Source organism: Strix uralensis, chromosome 26 (genome assembly GCF_047716275.1).
Source record: "Strix uralensis isolate ZFMK-TIS-50842 chromosome 26, bStrUra1, whole genome shotgun sequence".
Classification (NCBI taxonomy): domain Eukaryota; kingdom Metazoa; phylum Chordata; class Aves; order Strigiformes; family Strigidae; genus Strix; species Strix uralensis.
This window is the reverse complement of record NC_133997.1, coordinates 3,308,092-3,334,917: the sequence shown is the minus strand read 5'-3', so window position 1 is coordinate 3,334,917 and position 26,826 is coordinate 3,308,092. Positions and strand designations below refer to the sequence as shown.

The window sequence follows — 26,826 nt, the reverse complement described above, 5'->3', positions numbered from 1 at the left end:
AGACCTGGACACAAGCTTTGCAAAAGACAACAATTTTTTTTTAAAAGGAAAAAATAAGAAGGCTCTAAAATACTTAATTAAAAAAAAAAAAAAAAAGAAAGCAAAAAAGGGAAAAAAAAAAAAAAAAAAGCACCTTTAGAAACAGAGCAGAATGGCTCAAAGCAAAGCGAGTTTGGCAGTGGATAAAGCACAGTGCCATTGACCTTGGAAGTCTATTGAAAACCAAGGCTCACATCTAGACACAGGTCTCTGGTGAAATGAACTGGGTAACCTCGGCTCAGTTTGGGGGTTTATGGTACGTGTGCGTGATAGTAACAGCATGATAGACCCTTCTTATGGGAAGCTCTGAAATGAGTGAGGGGAAAAGGGGGTCCTGATACAGAAATCCTTCCAGATTAGAGATTGCCAGGTGATCCAGTGTGAATGCAGAGATTTGCAAGCAGAGGGCAGTGTTTCATGCTAATAGTGCTAAGCAAGGGCTCATTCCTGAAGTGAATGCCTGGAAGAGTATTATAATGTCACTGTTGGCGTTGAGAATCCTTGGGGAAGGTCAGCTGCAGTTTGAGTCCCTGGAGAGTTCTGCTGCTATGGGCTCCCTTAAACAAGACCTTCATTTGGCAGCATTTTGAAGGCACTGGAATGCCAGATGTTGCCCCAAGCATTGTTCCTAGAGAAGTTGGTCCATAGCTGGAAGCCAGAGCTCCTTTTACACATGATGGAGGAGTCGTCTCAGTGGAGGTAGGTAGGTTGATTCCATCGGTACCAAGATCTGTTTGCAACACAGGGAATAAGAGCTACAATTGCCATGTTGTTAATGGTTTCCCTTGAAATAAAAATCATTATTACTTCATTTGTAACCTTACTTCAACCTGGCAGCCAGCAAACGATCCTTTGATCTTACAGGAAGCTCAGAGCAAAACCCCTGTCTTTCTAAGCAACATCTTCCATTGTGCTCGTGATTTCACATGCTGCCCGGCTGTTGGACTTCGCGTAAGAGGAGCTCTGATTCACGGCACAGGATGAGCCATGACTCAGAAAGCCCAGCAGCTACGGGTAACGCCCTCTGCTCCCTGTTGCCTTCCTACTAACACAGCATCCTTGATGCAATGGAGCAGAAACTACCAGTGCAGGGAGGCCTGAGCAGCACAGGCTGTGGCAGAGGCATGTTCAGTGAAATAACCAGGAGGGCTCTGAGCCCACATGTGTGGCTTAATGCTTTTGTAGCATCTAAAGGCAGGGCAGAGGAAAATCCTCGTTCATCTGCCACTGTGCAATAGATACTCTGCAGCAGAGCTCTCTGGATGGCACTGCAGGAGAGAAAACTGGCTGTGGAGGGGGTTATCCAAGCAGAAACAGCAAAACAAGCCTTTCTCTGCTTCCTCCACACAAGGGGCTGGTTCAGGACAGTCCTTATGGCCAGCATTTCTATTCAGGTTTTTGGTTGTTTGGGGTTTTTTTTCCCTTTTTTAAACCAGCACAGTTTTTCAGGCAAAACTTGATGTACTATTTGTCTTCAAGCAGAAAAATAGCCATATCCCAAGAAGCTTCAGGTTAGATGTGAAGCTTCATGTAAGAACGTGCCAGCACATAGCTCCACACTGCTGGAGTCTCTAAGGGCTTGCATGTTCTTCACTAAGGTCCCATTGCTTTTCTCCCAAGCCCTCCGATGCCCTTGCCAAGGAGCAAGCTGTGGGGCCGCGCTGCCTTACCCTGAAGAGTTGAAACCGGACGAGTTCATTGCAGCTTTGGAGTTGCTCTGGGCTGTGCCGGGGCTGCTGGCATGGAGTGCACTGCCAGGGGACGAGGGCCTGCTGGAGTTGCCTGGGGAGCACGATGATGTTACTGTGCAGCAGAGAAAGCAGAATAAGACTGGGATCTCCTTTTCCTGCTAAGGACAGCCCAAGCCCAAACGCTCCCACCATATCTTGTACCCATGCTGTCGTTCACCAGGTCACTGTCTGCCCCGCAGAGGGTGGGGGTCTCCAGGACTGCGCCCTCTGTAGCGCTGGGTTTCTATGACTGTGAATCCCACTTCTCGGAGGAGATCTGACTGTGTTCTGCTGAAGCAACACAGTAACCTAACCCCAGGCACTCCTCTTGTTTGGCTTCTAGGTGTGCCTGGCTCCCAAACCTAAACAGCCAATAAAATTTGCCTAGGATTATCCTGGGAATGTTATCATGCCCAGGAAGCTTTCCATCTCGTCGTTCCAGCCAAGAGAAAGACCTGGCTGTTTTTATCCCTTGTACACTAGTTACGTGGGGATACTTTCCCTGGTCAAACCCAAGGGTCTTATTAAGAGTGGCCTGAAAATGTGACCTAGAGACCAAGTAGTCAGAGAGCAAGAGCAAAGGAGGGAAGGAATGGTGAGGGAGACAGGCTTCTCAAGGCTTACCTGTCCCAGGCATGGTGCTATGCACCGGATTGACAGAGAGGGGCCCCAAGGACCCTGAGGTAGACACCTAGAGAGAAACAGAAGCGAACAGTAAGCAGCTGGCGCTATGAGGGTATAGATCACAAAATGCCACTCCTTTCACATTCCCTTTAGAGTGTGCTGGCTCCCAGGCAGGCTTCTTATCTACATCTGAGGCTCCCACAGATACTTCTATTTATACTCTAGTGTAGAAGCACCATTCCCATATCCAAGACCATGGAAAGAAACCAAAATGAGTATTACACGTGCTTGACACTCTCTACATAAGTCTAAATTTATGGATCAACTGTGGAAAAGCCTGAAATTATCAAACACAAGCCAAACTTCCTGGAAGTCCCGAGATCCAGTTGGTAGGAGCTGCTGCCCTTTGGATGTTTCAGGCTGGATATTCTCAGTCTGAAACTTCCCAGCTCTGGTTTTAGGCACAAATAATCCCTTTTGCTTTAGGGAGTTCTTGATGGGTGAGAATTCTCAGGTGACAATTAGTAATTTGGTGGCTGCAATCAAAACAAGCCTGGGGCATTTGTTGTTCAACTGTGATACTTTAACTACAGGCGACACTTGTTCAGAATGACTGATGAGCAAAGGCATACTTTGTACAACGCACTCACAGGGAAATTATTCACCAAAGCTACTGCTTTAAAAATTCATGGCTTGCAAGCAGCATTTTGCGTTTGTGACTGTAGACCAAATGTGTTGTGCAACAAGTGACCAAACTTCTTGTGATGTTTTCCTGCCTTCTGATGGATAATTCCAAAACCCAGAAGATTTCAAGATAAAATATTGCTTGCAAATACGTACTCTCCCTCCCACTCACATGTGCTCTGGCACTAACAACACCGTAGGGAGGTTCCTGCCACTTTTATATGTGGAAGCAGCTACGCAACTATTAACTAGCAGAAATGCAATAGTAGCTTGTTATCCACAGTAGCCACTGACAGTAGATTACAAGGACACACTTTCACCAGCTCTCACAACAGTTTCTCTTTTCCTCATCCTTCCTGGCAATGAAAATACACTTACCAAAATGTGATTGTACAACATGAGAGAAGGACAGTTAACACCACTGAAGTGTATTCTGCAGTTCTGCACAGTTGTAAAACAACAAGCCGATATGTAAATGGTTACCATTAGGTTTCAGAGTTAACAACTCTGTTGACATGAATGGATGCAATTCTCATTCCATGGAGTGCTGATTCCTACTCCATTAGCTTTGGAAAGCTTTTATTTACCAATCTCAGGGTGAGAAGTTTTGGGATAGCACTTCTATTTGGATAAATTATCCTACAGTTATATTGACCTGCACCTTCTAGGAAACTTGTATTTTCTTTCTATTGTTTTCACTAATAGAATAAATGTTCTGTAAGTGCGGGCATGAGATTCCATTCAAGCTGGGATGTTGAGTACATGTCCAATCCACGGCTAGCCCAGCTGCCCCTCTGCACACTCCTGCAGGTGTAGTCCCACCCTGGACTGTGGAGTGGGCCTGCCTGCCAGCAGCTCAGGGACTTGTGTGTGCAAGGAAGCGTCCTGGCCTGTTTCCTTTTCCAGCAAACCCTACTGCATCCCCCCACCCTTTCCCCTTCTTGTCTGGGATGGCATGTAGAACTCCTTAATCCAAAGTCTCTCACCAGTCTGGAATTGTAGATAGGTGATTTGATGGGGGATGGCATTGGGCAGCTGATCCGTTTTTCCTTCTGGCGCCGGTTGCAGAACCAGACCCGAACCACCTCCTTTTCCATGGAGAGCTGCTCTGCTATCAAGGATATCTCCTCTGAACTGGGCTTGGGGTTCTGCTGAGAAAGGGCAGGAGGTTAAAGAAAGCCCCAAAGAGCTGTAACGTACAGCATCAATGTATGCTTCTGCTGCTGGAAAGGCAGAGGTGGCGTTGGCTGTAAACTGGGGAGGGGAGAAAATTTGCTTCTAAGACAAAGGGTAAATATTTGGGTGAGACATTATGTTCTGTGAACCAGAAAGCACCACTGATTCAACATCAAGTCTCATGGAATCAGTGGGGGATGAGTCACAGTCCCTGGCCCTGTTATTGCATAAAGCACCACGCTCTTTGATCTTAACAGCACCTAAATCATTGCTTGGGGGAAGCTGATGACTGGTGGTCTTCTTATCACCACACAGGACACACAAGCTCTGAGTGCTCTTTGTACGCCTACCTGCACCATCTCAGAAAAGCCATTTCTTTTTCTTCCTCCATCCTTTATTTATAAAGGGAAATAATAGTACCTATCCTTTCTTCTGAGTCACTTATTTTCTGGTGCATTTGACAGTATTTAGCTCTACGGGTTTTGGTCCGAGTCGGAGGGAGATGCCAAGACAGTTTTCCGTTACAAAGAATGCCTCATACTAGCTAAAAATGAGGTGCCAATAATGATCTGCCAATGACTGTCTTTTGTTCTCATTGACAGTCTTAGGAGGAAATTTTTATATGATCAGATATGAGGGAGAAGCCAAGAAAAAATGGGGGCTGGTCAAAACCAGTTTTGATGAAAACTTTTCAATGCACAATTTAGTCCTACTGATGTAAAGCCCTGTTTGCTCTCTGTAGTGATTTTTCTTGAAAATCTTGATGCTTAAAATGTAAAAGTCTTAAAACGTAAAATGTAAAATGGTTCGGCAGCAATATCTGTGGGTCTCACAAGACCCGTTTAACGGGGCATCTGTTTCCATGCTGCACCATGGCCACACCGTCCCAGTGACACAGGCCCGCAACTCCCAAAGAGAAGAGGTTTACCAAATAAATAATTTGATCCAATTTCTTTGTTTTTGACATTTTTCCTGTTAACCCCTTCAAGCATTTTCTAACCTGCTATCAAAACAAACAAAAAAAGAGATCTCTCTTTATAAGGATTCAGTGCTACTACGACCTCACAAATGCTAAACTCAGAGAGAGTTCACAACACATTGCAAGATTTTCCCCTCACATCTTGAAATCTTTTCTCCAGCGTGGAGCGAATGTTGGTCTCAATGCTAGTTCGCTTCTTTCTTTTCCGTCCAAACATCTCATTCACTGAGGGGTAGGAATTGGGAGTGCTCATGGAAGAATCCAAAGGAGCAGATTCTGGGGAGAGAGGGAGGAGAAAAGAGATATTCAAGAAGATAGTTATTTTCATTCCTAGATCCCTTCTGGGAATTATGGCACCTCCTAAAATAAGCAAAATGTTCGTACATTGTTGATCCTTCCTCTGATGATGATTAAAATTGCTCCAGCAGTCCCAAATCCATCACTGATCTTGTCCAAATCATGAAAGAAATATGAGTGCTAAGATTTTAATCAACACACTCTTTTTCCTTTTTCCAGCTTGGTTTCCAGCCAGCTCTGTTGGGCACCACGCATTTTCCAATGATGCAATTTCACACAGTTAAGGATGTTGACTTACACCTCCAGGCTCAGGCCTCATGTAGCTGAGACACCTCCTGACATTATAAATTGGTCAAACCCGCAACTCCTGAAGGGCTGGGTGAAGCACATCAGACTAATGTCATTCCTGCAGCAGTTTGCAGTCAGCAGAGGACACCAGCCTAATCCTGCTGCTACTGGGGATTCCCCTTGTGCGATATCTTCCTTTTCTAATTACTGCTCATGGGCAGAGCTCTGAGCACTTTAGGAGGAGTCCCTTCCTATTCCTCCCAGTTTACACAGGAGGGACTGAACGGACTAGCCCAGTGATTTGCCCCAGGCCACGCAACACAGCAAGAGGCGATGCAGGGACTGCCCCAGACTCCAAATTGCCAGAGAGAAAGGACAGATGTGGTTTGATATCTTGGCTGCTGTGCCACCCGCCGTGTGATCCGCAGGGGAAAGCACTCTGTTACCAGCCCGGCCACGGATCTGAGAGGTCATAGCTCCAGCTTCGATTTTCCTGGCTTTTACTGGAGGCTCCTGGATGGATCCTCTCATCCTGGCCAAGACTGGTGGCATTTCTGCATGCAATGTCACCTACCTGCGTCACTCAGCCACTTCTCCAGCAGGGGTTTGAGCTTGCACATATTCTTAAAGCTCAGGTTGAGAGCCTCGAAGCGGGAAATAGTGGTCTGGCTGAAATCATTGCCATAGAGCTTCCCCATGGCAAGTCCAACGTCACCCTGCCAGAGAAGATCCAAATCACAACATGAGCTCAGAAAAACCCCTCACAGCTTCCTGCTGTCAGACCACCTCTCAGATTGCTTCCAGAATAGGTTCAGCCTTGTTTCCGTGACCTGTGCTGCAGGGAAAGTGATTTCTCTTCCCATGGGAACCTGCCCCACACCCCTGAGGCCTTTGTGTACTGGAGAAGGTGGAGATAATGAGGTCGTGGTAATGAAGTGCTAGGAAGGGTTTGTCTCTTCATGTGTTTGGAAGGGGATACTCCAAAGAAACCCGAACTATCTAATCCAGCCCTTCCTCCATCCATGCCTCTGCCACAAACTCCCCCAGCCCAACATGTCCACATCACAGGTGGCACCACCCTTCCCACTGATGAGGCTGCTCACCTGCGTGAACCCCAATTTAATTCGCCTTTGTTTGAAAGTCTTAGCAAACTTTTCCAGCTCCTCCAGGTCACTGGGTTCCTCAGACGCTCCTGATGGAGTTAGGTGCTTTGCCACTTGCAAATGCTGGGGTACATCCAGGTGGGGTTCAACTGATGAGCCAGGGAGTCCAGAACGGCCCACAGCCTGTTAAAACAACAACAAAGATGCGTAGAGTCACAACAATAGAAAAGTACACCATTTCCTCTGCCATTTGCCCTTAATGAAGCGGCACGTTTTGTAGGTGGGTGCTTCTCAGTGTGGGACTGTGTGTTGAGACAAGTTACCTGTGATGCCAGGCTGGGTCCCGGCTGGGAGAGGAGAAGGCTGCCCTGTTGCTGAGGGAAGGAGAGGATGTTTGGCTGTAAAGCTGAGGAGAGAAAGAGAGACACATCTGGTCAGACCAGCTCCTTCACCAGCACCCAGGCAGCTGAACATCACTGCACAGGAAAGGCTCATGAAGCCCTGAATGGAAAACGTTAGCTCTTGTTCAAAATAGGAGGATTCCAGCCATTACCAATGTGGGTGGCTCTGAATTGGATTATGAGAAAGGAAAGGTTCTTTTCATGGCTTTTTAGCCTGAAAGGGATTATTACAGTAATGATATAGGTAAAATATCTCATCCACTGATCCCTGCATGTAGCTCATTAACCTAAGGCTGAACCAGGGCACAGACATTTTACATAGACATAACTTTGATTTTAGATGTCAAACAGCAGAGAATTTACTACATCCTTAGTGGTGATCTCTCCCGGTGCTTAATCATTGTAGCTGTTAAAAAACCATGCATCTTATTTCCAATAGGAGCTTTTCTGACTGCAACTTTCAGCCACTTGATCTTGTTAAAAAAATCCTGATCCTACAGTTAATCTCATGAGCCTACCCACTCTGCTTTCTACTATACATTTCATTTTGAAGTGTCATTTTGAAGCCATCTGACCCTTTCTTCTCTACCCTACTGTATTTCAAATAAATTGAATTTCTTTCGGAATATATAAGCTGACACAAAATGATGAAAGGACAAAAGAAGGGAAATCTATAAAACTAACAAAAACTAGTATTTATAGAGACTGCGTAATTGTTCAGTTGACAAACTGCCAAGTACAAACCTATATCTCTTACGAGGAACGTCCTAAAGGATTAAGTAGCAACTGAAGCAGTGTAGTCCCCTAGAAATTTAGTTAGGTTCTTCAAGTCTGTTGTGGGTGAAGCCTATAGAATTCAGTGAGGATTTATAACCTTTCTTGAAACAGCCAATATATTCTATTGATTGTAACTGACAATTATAGGGAAAACTATAGAAATTTATGGACTTCTGCTAAAAAAAAAAGGAAAAAAAGATCATCTCCAGAATCAATCACTCTCCCCTCTCTCTCTTTCTGTCTTTCCTTTTTTAATTTAGGTTTGCGTGTGCAGGTTCCCATTTATTTATTTAGATTGGTGTTTCAATAAGCCTTCTCTAATGCTTTGAATTCCAACTTTGAATTTCAAATGCAGGCTGGTAATGAGGTGCACATTTTTAACAGTGAAGGTAATTAATCACCGGAATGGCTTGCCTAGGGACATGGCGGATGCTCTGTCATTTGGAGTCTTTAAAATCATGATTGAACACCTTTGCGAAAGCTAAGCTCTAGCCCAAATGAAAATTATGGACTGGATTCAGGATTCACCGGTTTGACAGCTGATGAGACCGAGGCTGTGTTTTCGTAAGATGAAGACTTCAGCAGCAATATTTTGGCTGACAGCATTCCCAGCATCTACCTGGCTGCTTGTTTCCACCTTTATGGCACGGAGCTCTCACCCCCTTATTCAAGTGTGTCAGCATTAGCTGTTTGAAAGGCTGCACAATGAATCAGAACTGGGAACTTATCTGGATTAAAACCAGCTTTAAAACAAGAAAACCAAACCAAAATGCGTGTCCTCTTGGAAGGATTAAGCCCACAACCAAGTCTCTTTGGCCATGAAATCCATGAACTGCTGTACCCACCAGTCAGAACTCAGGAAACATTGAGGGTGTTCCCATGAAAGCCCAAGGGACAATTTCAGGAATATTTTGTGCATCTCTTTGGTATGAAGAACACTCTAACTGTATCTGTACCAAACAACTAATTCCACAAAACCAATCTATGCCTTCACTTTCACTCCCCAGTGGCTGTGCATCACATGGTAAAGGATCATTAAAACTTGGCAATCATCTATTCAAATGCAAGTGCTCTTGCACAAAAAGCCGGCTACTGGCCAGGATCTCCAGTCTTTATCAAGTCTGGAACCAAAAGGGGTCATGGCCAAACAAGTGGCCATCTGTTGAAGGGATTATAGCTGCCAAAGGGAGTCACTTAACAGAAGAAACTCTAACTCTATAAAAGGAAGCAAGTTCTGTTTTGCGGTATAATGCGTTTCCTATTGCATATGAATAAAAGCAGGCAGTAAGCAATAGATTATCCTGACCCTGCCATTTCAAACAAACTAGATTCTAGAGTATTGGTAAATACACATCAAGTAGTTTCTTTACACATCACTCAGCATCATTTGGTAGCAAGAAGAGTTTATATACTCTCAATGAGAAATAGGTTTCCCACTTGCGTACACAATACAGGTTTTCTTTTGGAGTATATGTACCAGTGGATTCCAGCTGCAGAGATTTTAAGGTTTTAATTCTGAATTTTGATTCACATGGAGGGACCTCTGTGCCGAAATAAATCAAGAATGTGAGCAAAGGACCCAAGCCCCTTTGCATCTGTCAGGTTATGGATCAAAGCTTATGTTTGTCTGTCCATAAGCAGCATAGAACTTCATCAATGGCACGCCTGTATCCCCGCTGTTGGAGAAATGCCATAAAAAATATTGGCAGTAAAAATAGAAACAGAGGGACTTTCTCAAGCATTGAGTTCAGCCCTCAGTCCTTTCATCCCTTTCGTGGAGCTGATTACACTGTGTTTCAGAAGTAGTTAGACCTCCTGTCCTCTCCTGCCCCATGGCTTGGAGCGAGATTTGGGAACAACCACTGGCAACTCCAAACTTCTCAGCTCTCATCCCCGCATTGCTCCTGGCTAGGTTAGACCTCTTTGTTCTAGTGCCAGCATCGTCCTTCCACCAGAGCAGCTCAGCTCCTTCCCTGGATTTGCTCTCCCTCTAAGGTACTTAGAGAGATCAACTCAACCTCTCATCAGTTTTCTGGAAGAAATGAAGAGTGCTAACCCAGCGAGGCTGGGAGCCCAGGCAGGCTGCAACTGCTCCCCAAGGAGCAGGCTCCTTGCTGTTCTGCTGAGAGTCAAGCAGATGCTGTCCTGAATTTCAGAGGCAGGATCCCTACCAAGCCTGCGAAGACTGGCCCCAAGGTGGCACTCTTGGTGCACACAAGCCACAGGTGCCAGGAGCATCTCCCGAGTGGGACCCTTCCCAGAGCAGCTACAGGCGTACGGGATCATCCCAGGGGTGGGAACTAGTACGGGGGGAAAATGGAACATAGCAGGGGAACAGACACCCTCCTGCTGGGAAAACGTAACAGATCAGGTTAAAAGCAACAGTCACGAGAAGGGACGTTTTTCCTAGATATGTATCTGCTCATAACAATGCCCTGACAGCTTTTATTTCTCTTACCTTGTTGCCCGGCCTGAGACTGAGACAGAAGAAACTGGGGAACTGACTGCATATGACCAGGAAGCAATACAAGCTGCTGCAGGGTGTGAAGAGAGCTCATATCCTATGGGAAAAAGCAAAGGGAACACAAAGGTCTTTGCACAGCATCACCTCTCATAAAGCTTCCCTGCTCCTTCACCCCATTCACAATTTTCATTTAACTGCCAACACAGCAGATTTGTCTAATTCATGCACTGGAGAGCTACAGATCCAGAGGTACTCCAGGATCTGAAGTTTTCAGCTGTATTTTTTTTGCATTTGCTTGGGATAGACACAAAAAAAAAATATGCCCCAATAAGCCCAATTCTCTTTAGAGGTATATTTTTGAAGGAACTCATTACTCAAGAAAATGAGTCTTTGAGCTTCTCAAGAATTGTTTTGAAGCTTTGAGGAAATTGAACAGTCCCTCAGTTGTGTAAGGGATCTGAATACCCCGCGAAAGAATGAGGGAAGAGATTATGGAGCAGCTGTGTGGCCTTCTGGCATCTAACTCCCACTAGAATTTAATAAGAGTTAAGTGCTAATCTCCAATTTTTTACCTTAGTGAAAAAAAATTCCCTCAAGGAATTAATTTATTCTCTGGTGTAAATCAATTTGAGGCAACATATTCAAGGATGGCTACAGTGGTTCAGATCAAGAGCTAATCTAGCCTAGAATCCTATCTCCAACAATGGCATTAACCAGACATTCATGAAAGAGGAAGACCAGGGCAAGTATATCTAACACTTCCCCTTGGTGTTGTCTCAGTCTCCAATTATTTTCAGTTCAAGGGATTTCCTGAGCATGGTGTGGTTTGTCTACGTAGTAAACCCTCAAACGAAATCTCTTCCAAGTATGTGTCCAGTCTACCTGTGAACCCATGTAAATCTTTCTGCAGAAGAGAAAGAGGCTGAGGAGGAAGCTGGCTTTTGCCAACACAGGTTCACTTTTCCAATTTAGTCCATCATACCCTCAAGTCTTCTTTTGCCACATTCAAAATGCATACGTAAATTGGCAAGTGTCTCAAAACCAGCCTCTTCTCCGGAGGTTCACTAACCAGTGCCGTTTCAGACGTCTGAATCCCTCAAGCAGCAAAGTCACTTACCCCTGCGATTTGGCTTCCGGGCATCATTGATGATCCCTGCACAAGGTGACCTGACCTAGGGGGGATTGTAGATTGCAAGGAGTCGCTGAGGTCTTCGGTTTTAATCTGAAAAAGAACAAAGTAATTGTAGCGTTAGGGAGCAGAGACAAGGGGATGCAGGAGGCGTGGGGCAGCTAGGAGTCTGAGAGGCTGGAAGGATCGGGAAGAAGCTCCTTTCAGGGAAAAGTGAGAGGTCAGGACTCACTGCTTCCATCCCTGGCTTTGCAGAATGCCATGGTCATTCCCCACTTCTGCTCTCCAGTTTATAACATGGACATAGTTGTCCTGCTCTGCCAAGCCAAGGGGAAGCTTGGAGTTTGCTCAGTTAAAACACACTGATAAAAACACTTTAGGAAGTAACCAAGTTCCAGTGACCTACCAAGTTTTAAGCGTGTGAGTGCTTTCCTCAGACAACACACTGAGGCATTTTGTGGAGTTATAAGGAAGACACAAAGCAATTCTCCGTTATAAATCACAACTTGCAAACCGATGGTGGGGTTGGTTATGGATGGCCTCTCATTTTGTTCTGCAGGTATGAGGGGATGGGAAAGGAAAGGTCATGAAGTAAAAGACCTCAAAAAGCAGTGTAATCATCCAGACTTGAAAATGCAGCACCACAGACACCAAACGTATTTGGTCAGCTTCTACCAGAAAGCAACAAAAAATTGTACTGGTCTGGCAAGGAAAAATCTGCTTCCTTACAAGCTGTGGAAAAAGAACTGGAAAGGTTCACAGATGTCAGCCCTTTGTCCAGTGGTCATTTTGACCTACTTTAATCTTCAAGAAAGATTCCTGTCTACCAAAAAAAAATCATGACTTCTGAGTCCACATTCTTAAGAGAAGAATTTATCCAAGGACCAGAATGGAATCCTTGTTTCTGGTTTATTCCATAGTCTCCATGTTAATTTCTAATGTTGCTACTACATTTAAAAAAAAAAAAAAACAAACAACAAAAAACAAAACCAAAAAACCAATCAACCTAACAAATAATAATAAAAAAAAAAAAACCCAACGAAAAAACTGTTACATCACTTTGTACTAGCTTAAATCCTTTGATAAGGCTGACTGGGGCAGGAGAAAGGGGGACCTGGTTGGGGAGATTTTAGAAGTTTTTAGGTTAATTTCTGAAAGCTGTCTGAAGAGTGTCTCTGCGCAGATGCCATGCACAGGAGAGAGAAAAGTCATACAGAGCTCTTGTAACGCATTTTCTCTAACAAAGGATCCAAGAAAACAATTTTGAAACCTAGGCTCCAGTTTTTCCTAAGCATGAGGATGCCTGGAATAAAGCTCACATCATGAGTCCCATTCCTCATCTAAGCCTTTCCAGTTCAAGAAGACGCTTCAGTTCACACGGACTGGAAAAACCAGGAGGACACCAGAAAGGACAGGTTCTTGAAAACCCTGTCCACGGGCTCAGCACTGCAGATTCACTCTTACTACTAGGGCTGAACCTCACCATCTCCCATCAAATTACTCCCAAGCAGTACATCCCCCAGGAGACAAGCAGGGTCGCGGTTGCCGGGGTCTTGCAGTGCTGATGTGGACTTTAGGTCATACAACCTCCCACCAGCAGAGGGGGACAAGAAATTCAGCTTTTAAAAACAATGGCCCAAGCGAATATATTTGGTTGCAGGAGGTTTTATTTCAATTTGACTAAAGCAAACAAACACACAAATCCCCACAGGAGCAGGAATGAAGGAGAAAATGTGATCGCAAGAGGCTCGCAGCTGCAGTGCAGGGAGCTGGCCCTGTAACAATAACCTCTGCATTTTGGAAGGTCCTGCATGAAGGGAAGAGAATTACAACATCTCCCTTCATTACAACTATAGCTCTGGATATTGCCGAAACTAGTTTTGCAATAATACTAGCTCCTTGCAACAAGAGTTATACATGCTACAAATTCCAGTTCTTTCCTACCTTTCAGGTTGGCATGATCATCCCTCTTAGCCTGGCGAAAAAAATCAGATGGAAGGATCTTCTTGATCACTATCAATGCGGATAGTGTCTAAGTTACTAAATGTCAGAGAAAAGGCTCAGGAGAATACACCGTTACTCCTGAGCCATCCAGTCATTGCAGGCAAATGGTTTTATGCACGTTTTTCTTTGACGGCTCATTAAAAAGAAGTCATCTGAGCCAAAAAGAAAAAAATAAATAATTATTTTTTAAAAATTACTCCTGCTTGCAATTCATGCGTGTCTCCCTCACACAACGCCGTCATCCAAGTCTGAACAGTCCCAAAAAGAAAAGTTATCCGTGTCTTAGAGAACAAGGCACTTGATCCCGCCTAAGTTATGGTCCCAATTGGAGTGAAGTGTTGAAGAAGCACGAGCCATTTCCAAACTGAAATCAATTTTTACAGCTGCCAAGCGGAATGATTTGGAAGCATTCCAGGGTGAAAGGGGTGTGTAGCTGCATCCCGGCATCGCACAATATGAGAATGGGAGGTGGGTTTGGCAAAGGACCGGTTCCTGATTTAAAAACAACAACATCTCCCACTGCTCCTTCCCCCGTCCCTGGAATTCTCTGGCTCCCTCCTGCGCAGTGGGCGGGAACCTGTGTGTTCTTGACAAATCCTTCTCCCCTGCACCTATTTTCATTGGGTTTAGGCTCAAATTTACCTCTCCCTCCTCTTCCTCTCCCCAACAGGCCTGCAGCTGGCTAATTGTTCATTAGCAAGAGTTCGGGGTATATCCAAAACTTTTGGGATGGTTTATGCAAATCCTGCACCTTCATTTTTTCCCTGGCTAAACCGGCAGTATTACCAACTGTACATTAAAAAAACCAAAACCAAAAACCCCAAAAAACCACACACATTGTGGGCGAGGCCACTCAATATCATGAGACTCCCTTAAAATAATGTAAATTTCAAATTAATAAAACAATGGGAGGAGTTGCCTTCTCCTTTCCCAGTGCATCTGACTCATTTGCAAGCACTTTCTACAAATACAAGAAAAGTTTTCTTTAAGGAACCAAAAAAAGGTTGAAATTATCACAGAATCACCTCATAAGTATTTGATGAGAACCCTGCTAAAACATTGCAAGCAAGCAACTGTGATTTAGTTAAAACCAGGACCAGATCCCACTGGGGTTCCTCAGGACCTTGGTTTTACACGACAATCAGGCCAGACAGGGAATGGGGAACAAGAAGTCATTGGGAGCAAAGCTAAGTTTCTTCCCATTGAATTTGATTTGGGGAAATAACACTGTCTAAGGAAAAACAGACTTGTAAACCAGCGGGACCAAGTAATGGGCTGCAAACTCATCCAGCTAGGGAGAGGTGCGGAGCCTGGGCTGCCAGCTGCGAATCTACAGGCACCTTCTTCCCCCTGGGCTTGAGGGGAGTCTCCGGGCAAGGCTGGGAGCAGCTTGGAGCTCCTCCGGAGGAGGGAACGGCAGGTGGCGGCACCCGTCCGTAGAGCTACCTAGGGTTTCTCCGGGATAGGAAAGGAATCACACTTGGAAATCTCAAGTGGATGTTTTCACAGCCTTAAAATAGGGTCAGCTGCCCCCAGGCAATCAGAGTGAAAAACACAGGAAGGGTGACTGGATGGAAGGAGCGTCCTTTCCTTAGTTGGCTAGCACATCTGCTGGGCCTGGCCAAGGATGGATTGTTTCTTACCTATCTCTGGCCTAAAAACAAAAACAAAAAGCAAAACAAACTAAGAAACATATTGAGGGCGATGGAAAATGATCAAAGCTCTTCAGCTTGCTTGCGTAACCGATTTGTGGAAGGTGTTTCATAAACATTTCATAAGAAGGAGAATTATGAAGAAAACATCTCCCAACCTGCCTGCAATTACTGCACAAACTCTTCCTTACCAGTAGGAAAGGGAGGAAAAAAAAAAAAGTACATCTGTTTTGTAACTGATCTGTGAACTTTTGGCAAACATTCGGTTCATGAAAACATCCTGCAGACATATTGCAAAGCTGTAAAAAGCCAGCCTTAGATGAGGAAGTTGGAAAGATTCACCTTAGCAGCTCTGATTTCACCGCGTGGAAGGCCATACCCTTCCGACAGGCAGACCGGCCAACCCCCGTTTGATTCAATGGACTGACGGTTGGATCCCATTTGTTGGGCAGGACTCTAGCTGCAGCCCTCCTCACATAAACCCAGCTTAGGGTCACTGCTCTCTGGTAATCTGAATTGGTCTTTCTCATCTATTAGACACCAAAGCAGGCAGCCTGAATGCAGCCCCAAGCCACCTCCTTTGGAGGAGCACTTCTGATGTAACGTAAGCACCGCTCCGTCATCCTCTTTGCAAAGGTGGGACCCACTGACTGATTCAGCACCCAGAGCCTCGGATGCTTTCCCCAAATCTAGATAAGAGATCTCCGTACCCTGCCAGAGTGAGGCCGTCAAAGCCATGTCAGCCTTCTCCAGTACCAGTTATTAGGCAGGAACTGCGGTCGTTATTGTAAGATAGAAGACAATCATATTTGTTGTGTAGTTTCTATTTAGACAGTAACCTCTTTGAAACAGATATTTATCTGCCTTCGTATCTGGCTTATCTCATAGTCAGCAACTCACAACTGTTTAAGAGTTTGACTTACTCATATCCCTCCCTCCCCCCACTGCAGAGCGGTAAGGCTATTTCCCTGGGTTGAAGAGGGGCAGGTGCACACAGACTTAAGAGGATCTGAACCAGTTGCCCCTTGCTGAAAGCCAACAGCACAGTTCTTCCAGGGCTGAATCACTCCCAAAGCGCTATTCAATTCAACAGGGCTGTCAGAAGCTGCTGCAAAGTGATTTGCCTGAAGTCAAGGGAGGAAGCTTTATGATAGAAACAGGTATCAAAACTGGATCCAGGGCTATTGCAGTTAACTAAGCCTTCCCACCTTCCGAAGGTGTAAGTGTACTTCTCTGTGAATTACCTGCACACGTGGGCATCATAAAATAAAAAACACACTAATAATAAATTATAGCAATAATAATAATGGGCTTGCAATTACTATTTCCACATGTACTATCCTGCATGTACGGCAAGGCTTAACAGACACCCAGGAAGAAACCAGAAAACCCTCATGTCAGTGCAACGATATTCACTTTATAACATTTGATATCCTTTCACACTGAAGGGTGGGATTTTTCAGAGCCTGTCAGCATGTCAATAGGGGAGTTAATCCCGTGCTGAATGCCTAACAGACTATATCCTAAAACTCAGCAATGACAGCACGCTGAAAAATTAAAATGTAATCCCTAACCCCAACACACCTGCATCACAGCTACATGAGGCCCCCGAGTTTATTAATTGAGGCCTGATCTGATCTGCTTTATTCTCCGTGGTTCAGCTTGGGATGTTAATAGTTGTGCCTTAGCTGTAGTAGAAGTCAGGATGGGAAATCAAAACTTTAAGAGTAACTGAGCTACATGCTTCTCAAAAGAAAACAAACAGAACCACACTCAGCTTTGTATTCACAGGCTTTCTGATACAGCGTTTCCAGAGTGTTTTTGCTTTTAAACAGAGAACAGGAAAAAGAAAGAAGTCACCGCTCTCCTCTGTGCTGAACAATAAACCTCAAAACGATCATGTGTAGCACAGCAGGCTTCAAAAGCAGGCTCTGGGCAAGGGAGTGGAGAACCAGAACCAGAGGTGGGAAGAGCACCTGCCCTGAATGGCCATGCTCGTATCGGCGCCTGCTCAGGAGGTGCCTCCTGACAAAGGGCTGCTCTCCACATGAGACTGCAGCCTCTGCACGAGCCTCAGGAGCACAGAAGCTAGCTAGTGCTTTCGGAAGGTGATCTGTGTTCAGGGAGCAGAGAACTGGCAAAAAAGATACTGAAAAGCAACCACTTACAGCATCTTCACTCTTGCTATTGGTACTCAGGCATGTGGCACCTTCTCTGCCAAGGCCTGTGGACATGCCAGATTGGAAGTATTGTAAAAAAGAAGGTAAGATGCCATTTTCTTGGTCAGAATGGTGAGAACCTCCAAACAAAGCATGGAAAACAATTTTACCAGCATTAAGGCTGCGATTTCTCTCATGTCTCCATTCCAGGATTCTCCCTGCCCCTTCCTCAGCCCAGGGGTCCTGCCCCTCTGCCCCAACCTTCTCATGCGTTGCAGCACTGCTCCCTGCATCTCTCTCAATTTCACTTGCCCAACTTCCAAAGCTCTCCAGAACTCCACCTCTGCCTACACCTTTGTGCTTATCTTCTCTGCTCCCACCCTGGGCTGCATCCCTGCCCCTTTCCTTATCAATCCGATTTCACACACACCAGGCTTCATGGCTTCTCCCATGCCCTCTTGCATGCTCACACAGGTTCCCTGGAGCCTAATCATGTTCTTGTTGAAGTCAGCAGCAAAGGTGCCTTATTGGGCTTTTCTGGGGCCAGAAACAGACCCTTAACTGTTCTCCAAATTCCCTGCATAAAAAATTTCCCCTTTCCATGGATCTCTTGTCTAGAGGGAGGAAACTGTGATTGTTCTGGATTCTCTGTGCCCATTGGCTGTCAACCAGTCACAAACCATCTAAATACCTGGCACTGCCTCCCTGCTGTACAGTACCGATGTCCCCGGATCGGTCATCCACGAGGAGGGCAGAGCAGCGTCCACCTAGCGTGTCATGGCACAGGTAGCCCTCAGTAGCAAGGCACTTTCCACCACATCCCACGTTTGAAAGGAATTAACTTGGAGTCAGACCGCTCCCGTGACTGGGGCTGGCTCCAGCCCAGCTTTGCAGATTTCTCTGATTGGTTCACGGTAGTTTTGGCACCAGTTGCCGCGCCCCAGGGAACTGGGACACAAGAAGAGCAGCTAGAGGGATTGCATTAAATACACACAAGTAATATAATTAAGAAAGAAAGGGAGAGTGAGAAAGATCAACTTTGCTGGAGAGTATCACGTCGTTTTTCATTTTGGGTGGAGGGAATGAAGTCTAGTAGTTGAGGGGAAGAGGGAGCTCAGAGCCAGTTCTCTGCTCCCGGCTCGGTGGCTCTGGGCAATTCTATGTGTTGGGGAAGCAGGGCAAGAGGGTTTCTTGCTAGCATAAACCCAATGTCTGACTCCTAAGGGGCTGAGCAGCCCCAGTTCAGCCCACTGATTTCACATGGAGCGCTAGCAGATCAGCACTTCTGGGAAGAGAGAAAGTGTACTCTGATGTCAGGCTTCCAAAATTAGAGGCCTTGCTTGAAACCCCATCGCCTTCACCTTTTTATGCTATGACTTGCCCTTCTGCAAAATGGGTGTAGGGCCCCACCCTTGCTGGGTGGTGCAGGCTTTTGATTGAATTCTTGGAGCTCACCAGATGAAAGGCCTTCAAGAATTCGGAGTCCTCTCCTTATTAGCAATGAGCCATGCTCCAGTAGGCAGAAGAGTCATATCCATGCACAGTAGTTCGTGCAACTCACTGCTTAAAAAGGTGCCAAGCAACCTAAATAGTGGTTTGACAGTGACAACCATGCCTTGAGCTTAGCTCCTATTGTGGAAACAATTGTTATGTCCCTTTAGACAGGTCCATGAAACTAAGGCTCGTCCCCTGTGAGCCTAGAAAATATTTCCCGAAGGATGATAGGAGTGCAGTTGGAGCAGGGAATTTGCACTAAGACAAGACCTATCTGTCTCTCCCTCATCTCTAAGACAGCTTTAAAACAGCTGTACAAGATATACTGCCAGTGGACAAGGCAACAGATATAGGAAATACCTTTTAAATATAGGTTGTTCTTTAGAAGCCTGGAGCGGGAAAGCAGGAGTTTGAGAACAGACTGCAGTTGGACCTTCAGGAACAGATACAATCCAGCCAACACTGAAGCGATGCTGGGTTGTTGTCAGCTGTTATTGGCTAGCATAAAATTAATTCAGTGGTTTCAGTTTACCTCTTGAGAAAAAAATCTTAAAAGACCAAATCCTTCCTCCTGTTTCCATCCCCCTTTCCCTCATACCTTCCCCAGAGAGTCGCTGGCCTGTTTTGGAGTTCATTCCCAGCAATCTCATCTGAGGGCCTCTGCAAGGTGCCAGAACAAAACTAGCTTGAAGAAGGGGTTCCTCTACATATCTGTCCTAAGCAAAACAGTGCCATATATAGAAACAGAGGACTTTCCCTCAAGCCAGGGCTTTCTCTGATGCTTTCCCAAAGGGCTGCATTTCAATGAAGAACCAGCACACACATACAAATTTATGCAATCAGTCTATCCCTAGGACAGAGCAAGGAAACTTCAAAAGGGAAAGGCCAAGGTAGTGTTCAGCTTAGATCCAGTGTCAGTCAAGGCAGATATGGACAGCCGGGCTGATTTCCAGTTAGCGAAGGCTCAAGAGATGAAAAGCAGATGCAAGACTTAGGCTGATACCCTGGGGCAATGCGGAGAAGAAGAGAGTGAAATCTGAATTGATCCCCAGAGGGGAGAAGGAAGCAGGATGTGAACCTCCCCTTGAGAGGAGGGCAAAACAGGACTGGGATGGAAATCTGGAGGGTAGACTGAAACCTGAACTACCCACAGGGAAAAGCCAAGCAGGAACAGAAATGACATATAGGGAACACATGAGATTAGGGGGAGGTGGGAACACAAAGTGGAATGAAAAACTATGAGAGAGATCCCTGGGGGGAAGGGAAGCCCTGATTGAGCAAAATTAAATCTGCAGGGAGTTTTGCATCCCAGATATTAATAACAAACTACCTAGCAAGTTAGGCCCTTCTTTCCACCTTCAAAAGGATGGAGGGGAGGAAGAACTTGTCTGTGGTTGAGCACAAGACTATGAATCAGAGAATCGGAGTCCGTATCCCAGCTCTGCCAGGGAGCAGGTCCCTGGATTACAATACACCTCAATGTCCACAGGCAACTGTCCTATAAAGCATCCACTGATTTCAACTGCAATCACAGTGCTCAGCATCTTTGGGAAAAGCCAGGTAGTCAGTCTGTGTCTGCTTCATCTGTAAGACAGGGTTAAACACCTCCCTACCTTCCAGAGACACTGGGATGCTAAATTCATTAGCAAAGTACCTTCAGACGTGTGGGTGGAAAGTACCAAACAAGGTCAGAGTGTCGTTAATGGCACTGAAAAAGAGCCAACAGGGATTTTAGATCTCAGGTGCAGTTTGCCCACTTTAATTTCTCATATCATGTGTCTACAGAACATCAGCTGTGAAGACCTGAGACAACTCACTCGATTACCTCAAAATAACTGTTGAAAAATCCACATAAACCTCAAAAATTAGAGTTTCCTTGGACAATAACTCTGTCAGGTATGAACAGGGCAGGGAGATGAGTTCAGTAAGGAGGCCCCAAGGGAGGGGAACCCCTTTGGCGGAGAGCAGGGCAGTTAACACACAGGACCCTTCACTTGGTTTTGGAAGGGAGGAATTTTTCAATGGACCCAGTCTCTCACCGCTCTTTTGTGATATACTAGCAGACACACTCAACTGGCCAAAAAAAGTCTGCTCAAGTTCTCCTGACTGGGAATCTTAAGCAGCTCAATTATTTAATGCTGACTGATCACTGGAAGAGAGGGATTTGGAAACATGTCCCTTACGGTCACGTGTAGCAGTCAAAATGGCAATGAGTACAACCCGATGTGCAAAGGTACGTGTTGAGCTAATGTGCATATGAAATACAAGGCCACTTCAATTGCATATCTTATTTCCTTATTTTGTTCTGGATGCTTTCCTTTGTGTTCTGAAGATCTCTCCTGCCCCAGCAATACATTTCCAAGCTACCTCCTTTTCCCAATCCTTATTACATTCCCTGATTGGTGTAAACCAAAGAAACTAAAGTCATAGGAGTAAAGAACCAACAGGAAAATTCAGGCTGTGCTGAGCCCTGGGCTACTCCATCACACTAGTGCCTGCTTGTCTGTTTTAAATATTGTAAAGTCTCACGGCAGGATCACCTTTACATTGATACAAATATCAAACCTATCATTACCATTAAACAAATGACAGCCTGTCTGCAAGGGTTAGCCTTTTGCTGGAATGGAACTGCATGACATATTTGGATACAAAGCACATGCAGATCCTGCTAAGCCTTCGCTGCACTGGTAACACATAACCTTTCAGCTTTCTTTCAGAAGAGACATATTCTCTCCCAGCACTGGAGCGTAGCTGGAGAGCATGAAGGGGCTTGGAGAGGACCTCTCATTCCCTCCTCTGGAAGGAGAGGAGGTCTGAGCCTTTGTTCCTCCCTGCTACTCAGAGACTGCATTGCTGCAAGGACCAACAGACGACACGGTCCTACACATCACTTTCCTGAGGGAAAAGAAATCCATGATTCAGCACCTGTTTCCCTCCTCCAGATCGATGCATGACACTATGTGCTGGGCTACAACACTCACACCATGCACATAAGCCCTGTCATCTCCCAAAGCCATCAGCCCGAGCTCCGTGTGTGTATTTCAGAAGGCACTATTGTCTCAGGGATTAAGCCCAGACACAGAGTGAATTACCTGTCTCTCTAGAACAGCTCTCTTCAAACCCATCTACAAAAACAAACAATGCAGTATTTCCTTAAATGCTGCTTATACCAACGGGGAAATAAACCAAACAAGACCTGGTAAGACCGCAGCAGCATCACCTGGTAAGGATCACCACATTATAGCAAGGAAAAGATCTGATTTCAACACGTCAGGCCTTCTCCTGGTCCCACTCTGTGCCCTTTCATGGCAAGACTGAAACCACATTTGCCGAGTTACTCAGTTCTGTCCCTGACACGCTCTGGATGTGATCCCAAACCATCAAGAAGCAGATGTCCCTATCCAGGTTGCCAGCCTCTCACCGAAGGTGAAAGTTTATTGCTGTCTCTTTGCATTTCCCTTGATATAAACAGGAAACAACCAGCATTAGACTCACTAAATAAAAAGCCAAACCAGATAGGCAAGGCAGAAGATGCTTCTTTTTCCATACACACCCTTTCCCCTCTCATTCACATACAAATTACTGTTGCATCCAGGTGGGAGGAGAGTTTGAAGAGGGGAGGGGGGAAGAAATGTTTGCCAAATAGGTTGAGGGATCAGAAGGCAGCTTTCTCATAAAGCTCAGGGCTGACCCACAAACTGCGAGAAAACCTCAAACTCCGCAAGAGTTTCCCTCCTCCCCATTTGCAGGGTGAGAGCAGCCACAGCAGGGAATTGGTAGGCAGGTAAGGGGTCTAACCAGGTCACTCCACCCTTCTCTTCCCGCCTGGAGCATAACATGGGAGGGAAACAGACCTGAAATGTAGGCCATCTACAAAGACTGGGGGAGAGGCTTAAATGATGTGAGATTTATGATCTTCAAAGTGATTAGCGCCCAGCACTCCAAATAAAGTCAAAGAGAGCTCAGCAGCTCTTGCATTCAGTTTGCAGTTGGGCTTCAAACCATACTTCTCTGGCTTCAGTTTGAAAACTTGAATTGCAAGGTAACAAAAAAAGAAAGCCACCCAAAACCAACCTCAAACCCCAAACCAAAATTAAAAAACCCACCAACCTCCACCCCTAATGAAAGAGCTCAGCACCTGATTTTACATGAAAACGTTTTGATATTTCCATATCTCCCTTTTTCTCGTCATTTGCAATCTATTTGCTGAATTGAAGATGAATTCACCAATAGCTGAGGTCAGCCTGAAACATGAGTGTATAACCCATGTGCATTTGGGCTCATGCTCATTTAAAATAATAATAATAACAATAATGGCTCAAGTCTACACATGGCCTTGAGAGGGCCAAGAGAGGGAGACAAAGAGCCATTTGCATCGCCTATGTCCACTCACACGGACTGGTACAGCCTCATCCCTGACATCACTGCAAAATCCCTTCTGTGGGCACCACCTGTGCTCTGGAGAATCGGACCAGATTGAAAAAAACCCACATTAATATGAGCTTGTTCACAGGCTTTTGCTTTTTAAACCTTAATAAGTCCTCGGTCAGGTTTGCTACCCAGTTACTCAGACATGCTGGCACAAATGAAAGGGGTTTTGCGGTACCCCTCTGACGGAAGGAGAAAAACAGAAGTGGGAAGTGAACGCTACAAAAGCTGTCATAAAACCACAGTGTCTTTTGGGGAGGAGGGCGTTTCTATCAAGCAGACTCTGTCCCAAAATCCTACTGACGGTGAAGCTGTCTGCCCCCTCAGCTTTACCATCAGCTACTCATTCAGTGACGTGCAGAGGACTAGGACCTTAAAGATAATGGGTCAAATCATCCGTGGGTGTAAATCAGCACCGCCTCACCATAGTCGATAACGTTTCCTTGATTAACCTCAGCCCAGCTTCCAGTTCTACCATCTTTGTGGTGTTGCCATAGGAAAAGTTTGCAACATGTAATGATCTTGTACTTTCATAGCTTATTTCTATCTTGAGGGAATTTCCTTTTATCACTAGTTATAAGCAGGTTGGATTCTTCTCTTGGCGTGTAGAAAGCCTGTGCTTTGGGCTCTGCAATCCACAGAGCTGGAGACACAAGACTTTTTGTTTTCAGCTGGGTATTCCAAAAACCTGGAAGATGGCTGAACGTGTTAAGACACCTTTGATAGGAAGTTACGACCCACCCAAAACCAGAGCAGCCAAATCAAACAAACAAACAGCAGCTCGCTGACATCTGTCAGAGAAGAGCCACCAAGGCAAGCCTGAAGGACAGAAAAGTCACAGCGAGAAGCTTCAGCTTCCCACCTGCTGCTAGCAGGAAGCCTTTGCAAAGGATTGCAACCTTTGGATGTGGGGAATGCACGGCTGGAAGCAGGTAGGTTGCTGTACTGTTACGAGTGCCAACATCTGCTTCAAATGCTACCGACTGCCCGTGGAGTTACAGCCCCTTTCACTTTCCTCACTCCAGCTCCCCGGCTAACCCCTGGAGTCCTGTAGTACATCAGTGGGTTAGCTCTCTAGACCTCCTCTTTTTCTTTACAAGGTCTGAGTCCAGCTCCACTGATGGCCACAGGAGTCCTTAGCTCTGGACTCGGAGCATTTTCTCACCAAGTCAAGACCTGCCACCTTCCTCCCACTGCAATTCTGAGGTGACATTTTGGGATTTCTTAGAGCCACATATGAAAATCTCCAGGCCCTCAGTGGGACAGGGGTTGCTTTTAGCTGTATGAAGCAGAAGGATAACAGCAAACACAGCAAAGACAACGGTCCCTCACATGTTCATTTGCAATTAGGGCTTGCTTGCCCTGCAAAAAGCACTTGCTTTTATCTGCTATCCCTTTCCCCACTGTCTTGCAAAGAGGCATCTGCTGTTGTAGGCAGGCCTGCTCTTGACCTATGAACTTGAAGACCTCAAACCACTTCATCTTCAGTCCTTGCTGATACTCCTGTGAGTCAGCCCCGTGCTCTTAGACTTGCATACCACAGTGCTTCCAGCACCAGTGTCACAAGCAGTAGAAATGCATGGGGCTTTGGGGCGGGATTTACACATTTGCCAGTGTAACTGAGGTCCCTTTTGTTTCTAAATGACAATGGGAAAAATTAAAAAGCCTCAAGCAAATGGTGATTTAAAGAAACTCTGTAATTAACTGAACTTCTATGAAATAGGAAGGCCTGGAAACCAGAAGTTTAATCTGTCATTCTATCCCACAAGGGGAATTGAGAATAACTTATGTGGTCTGTTTAATGGTAGCTTCTGACCTAACAGTTTTTATCTCTTAGCAGTAGCTGCCTGGGACTCAGCAAGATGAGCAATTAAAAAACAGTAAGTCAAGAAAGCAGGAGAATACCTGGTAACCCAGGGAGTGTCTTACCTGCCTGTTAAAGTCCAGCCCATTCTGTTCATTCCCTACACGAAACAAACAAAAAAATATCTCAGTATTAATGACAGTCAGCATTGAGGTAAACTTTCCAGAACTTAGAACACACGTAACCAAAGACACTCTGCTAGGCCAGTTTACTGTAAGAGCAAGGAGAGGAGGAGGAAGGTGGAGTCAGTGCGAATGCAGCCATGGAAGTACAAAGGCAGCTTTTGCAACATTTCTTGGTATCAGCCCTTGCTGAAGTACAACAGAAGTGCTTCTGCCTGGGAGATACCTGGCCAAGCAGCAAGGGTGGGGGGACGCTCACTGACTGCAAGGGAGATTCCAGCAGAGGTGAGCTGGAGGACATTACAAATCTCCAGAGACATCCAGGACCAAGGCACTGTACACAAAACAAGAACTAACTGTGGGAGAGGTTAGCAAACAGGTGGCCGAGGCTGTTAACCAGGGATCTTCAGGAACCCGTGTGGCACTGAGTAATTACGGGATATCTAAAGGAACAGAGGGTGCCGTGGGGTTGTGCTCAAGAGGCGTCTCCTTGATTCCAAAAGAGATTGGCAGGCACAGGGGGAAAAATCAGACAGGTTTCAGCCTGAAGGTACCGCACAGGCCCTCACTCATTCCCCTTTGATGATAAACATTCCCCCCCCATCACACCTGCCAAATTCATCAAGAACATCACAGAGGAAAGGTTGTACGCTCCACAGATATGAATGCTTTAAGGGATTCCACGAAGCTCTTTAGTGCAAAGGCAACCCCAAGATACCCCTTCCCTTCCCTTTGCAATCCATTCCCTGAGTTGTTCTCTTCCAGTCCAACTGAGTTTGTGATAAACAGTCTTAAATTGTTCACATCCCACCGGCACAAGCCCTGAGGGCCTCTTGCTCCTGTTTTTTCCAGTATAACGTTCCCCATAAAGCATAGCCCGTGCCCTGTGATCTGATCAAGCTTCAACACATCATGTTTTTCAGTAGTTCACGTCTCTCTTGCAAAAAGTTGGAAAGCGGTTAAGAGAGGCTATGCAGGCAGGAGTGCAAATCCAGCTCTCCCATTGACTTGCTTTCTTCAGCTGAACAAGCCTCTACCCTCCTCTAGCACACAGCTTTTCAGCTTGCACCATACAAATAATACTCCCAGGTGAATCAGCATGGTTCTTTGAGGTCCTCAGGGGGAGCGTGCTTGGTACTATTATTCATAGATGGCAAAATATTTTAGAGTCAATGATAACAATTTCATGGCACCCTCTTCTCTGCTATCTAGAAACAGCTCTGGAGATTTAATCTGCAACACGTTAACAGCATGGACAGTGGAAACTGAGCTGCCTTTGCTGCTCTTGTTAGGCTGAGCAGGTCTTTGTTCTCAAACAATACCAGAGCACTATTTCACAGCAGAACAAGCTGTTGCCCTCCCCTGGTCTGAAATCTCCTCTGTCTTCTCACCACCTGCAACTCAACCTAGAT

At 45.6% G+C, this 26,826-nt stretch overlaps 1 protein-coding gene across 1 annotated transcript in view; it reads right to left on the bottom strand.

Annotated features, from left to right (window-relative positions):
- Window positions 1-729: 729 nt before the first annotated feature.
- Window positions 730-26,826, bottom strand: part of POU2F3 (POU class 2 homeobox 3) — a 41,254-nt gene continuing 15,157 nt past the window's right edge. The window contains exons 4-14 of the mRNA XM_074895025.1: window positions 25,358-25,392; window positions 11,680-11,784; window positions 10,557-10,659; window positions 7,244-7,326; window positions 6,921-7,103; window positions 6,392-6,533; window positions 5,372-5,508; window positions 4,064-4,225; window positions 2,394-2,460; window positions 1,710-1,842; window positions 730-769 (exon numbers count right to left, since the gene is read on the bottom strand). Of these exons, the coding sequence (XP_074751126.1) occupies window positions 730-769; window positions 1,710-1,842; window positions 2,394-2,460; window positions 4,064-4,225; window positions 5,372-5,508; window positions 6,392-6,533; window positions 6,921-7,103; window positions 7,244-7,326; window positions 10,557-10,659; window positions 11,680-11,784; window positions 25,358-25,392 (1,190 nt within the window). The remainder of the gene's footprint in view (window positions 770-1,709; window positions 1,843-2,393; window positions 2,461-4,063; window positions 4,226-5,371; window positions 5,509-6,391; window positions 6,534-6,920; window positions 7,104-7,243; window positions 7,327-10,556; window positions 10,660-11,679; window positions 11,785-25,357; window positions 25,393-26,826) is intronic.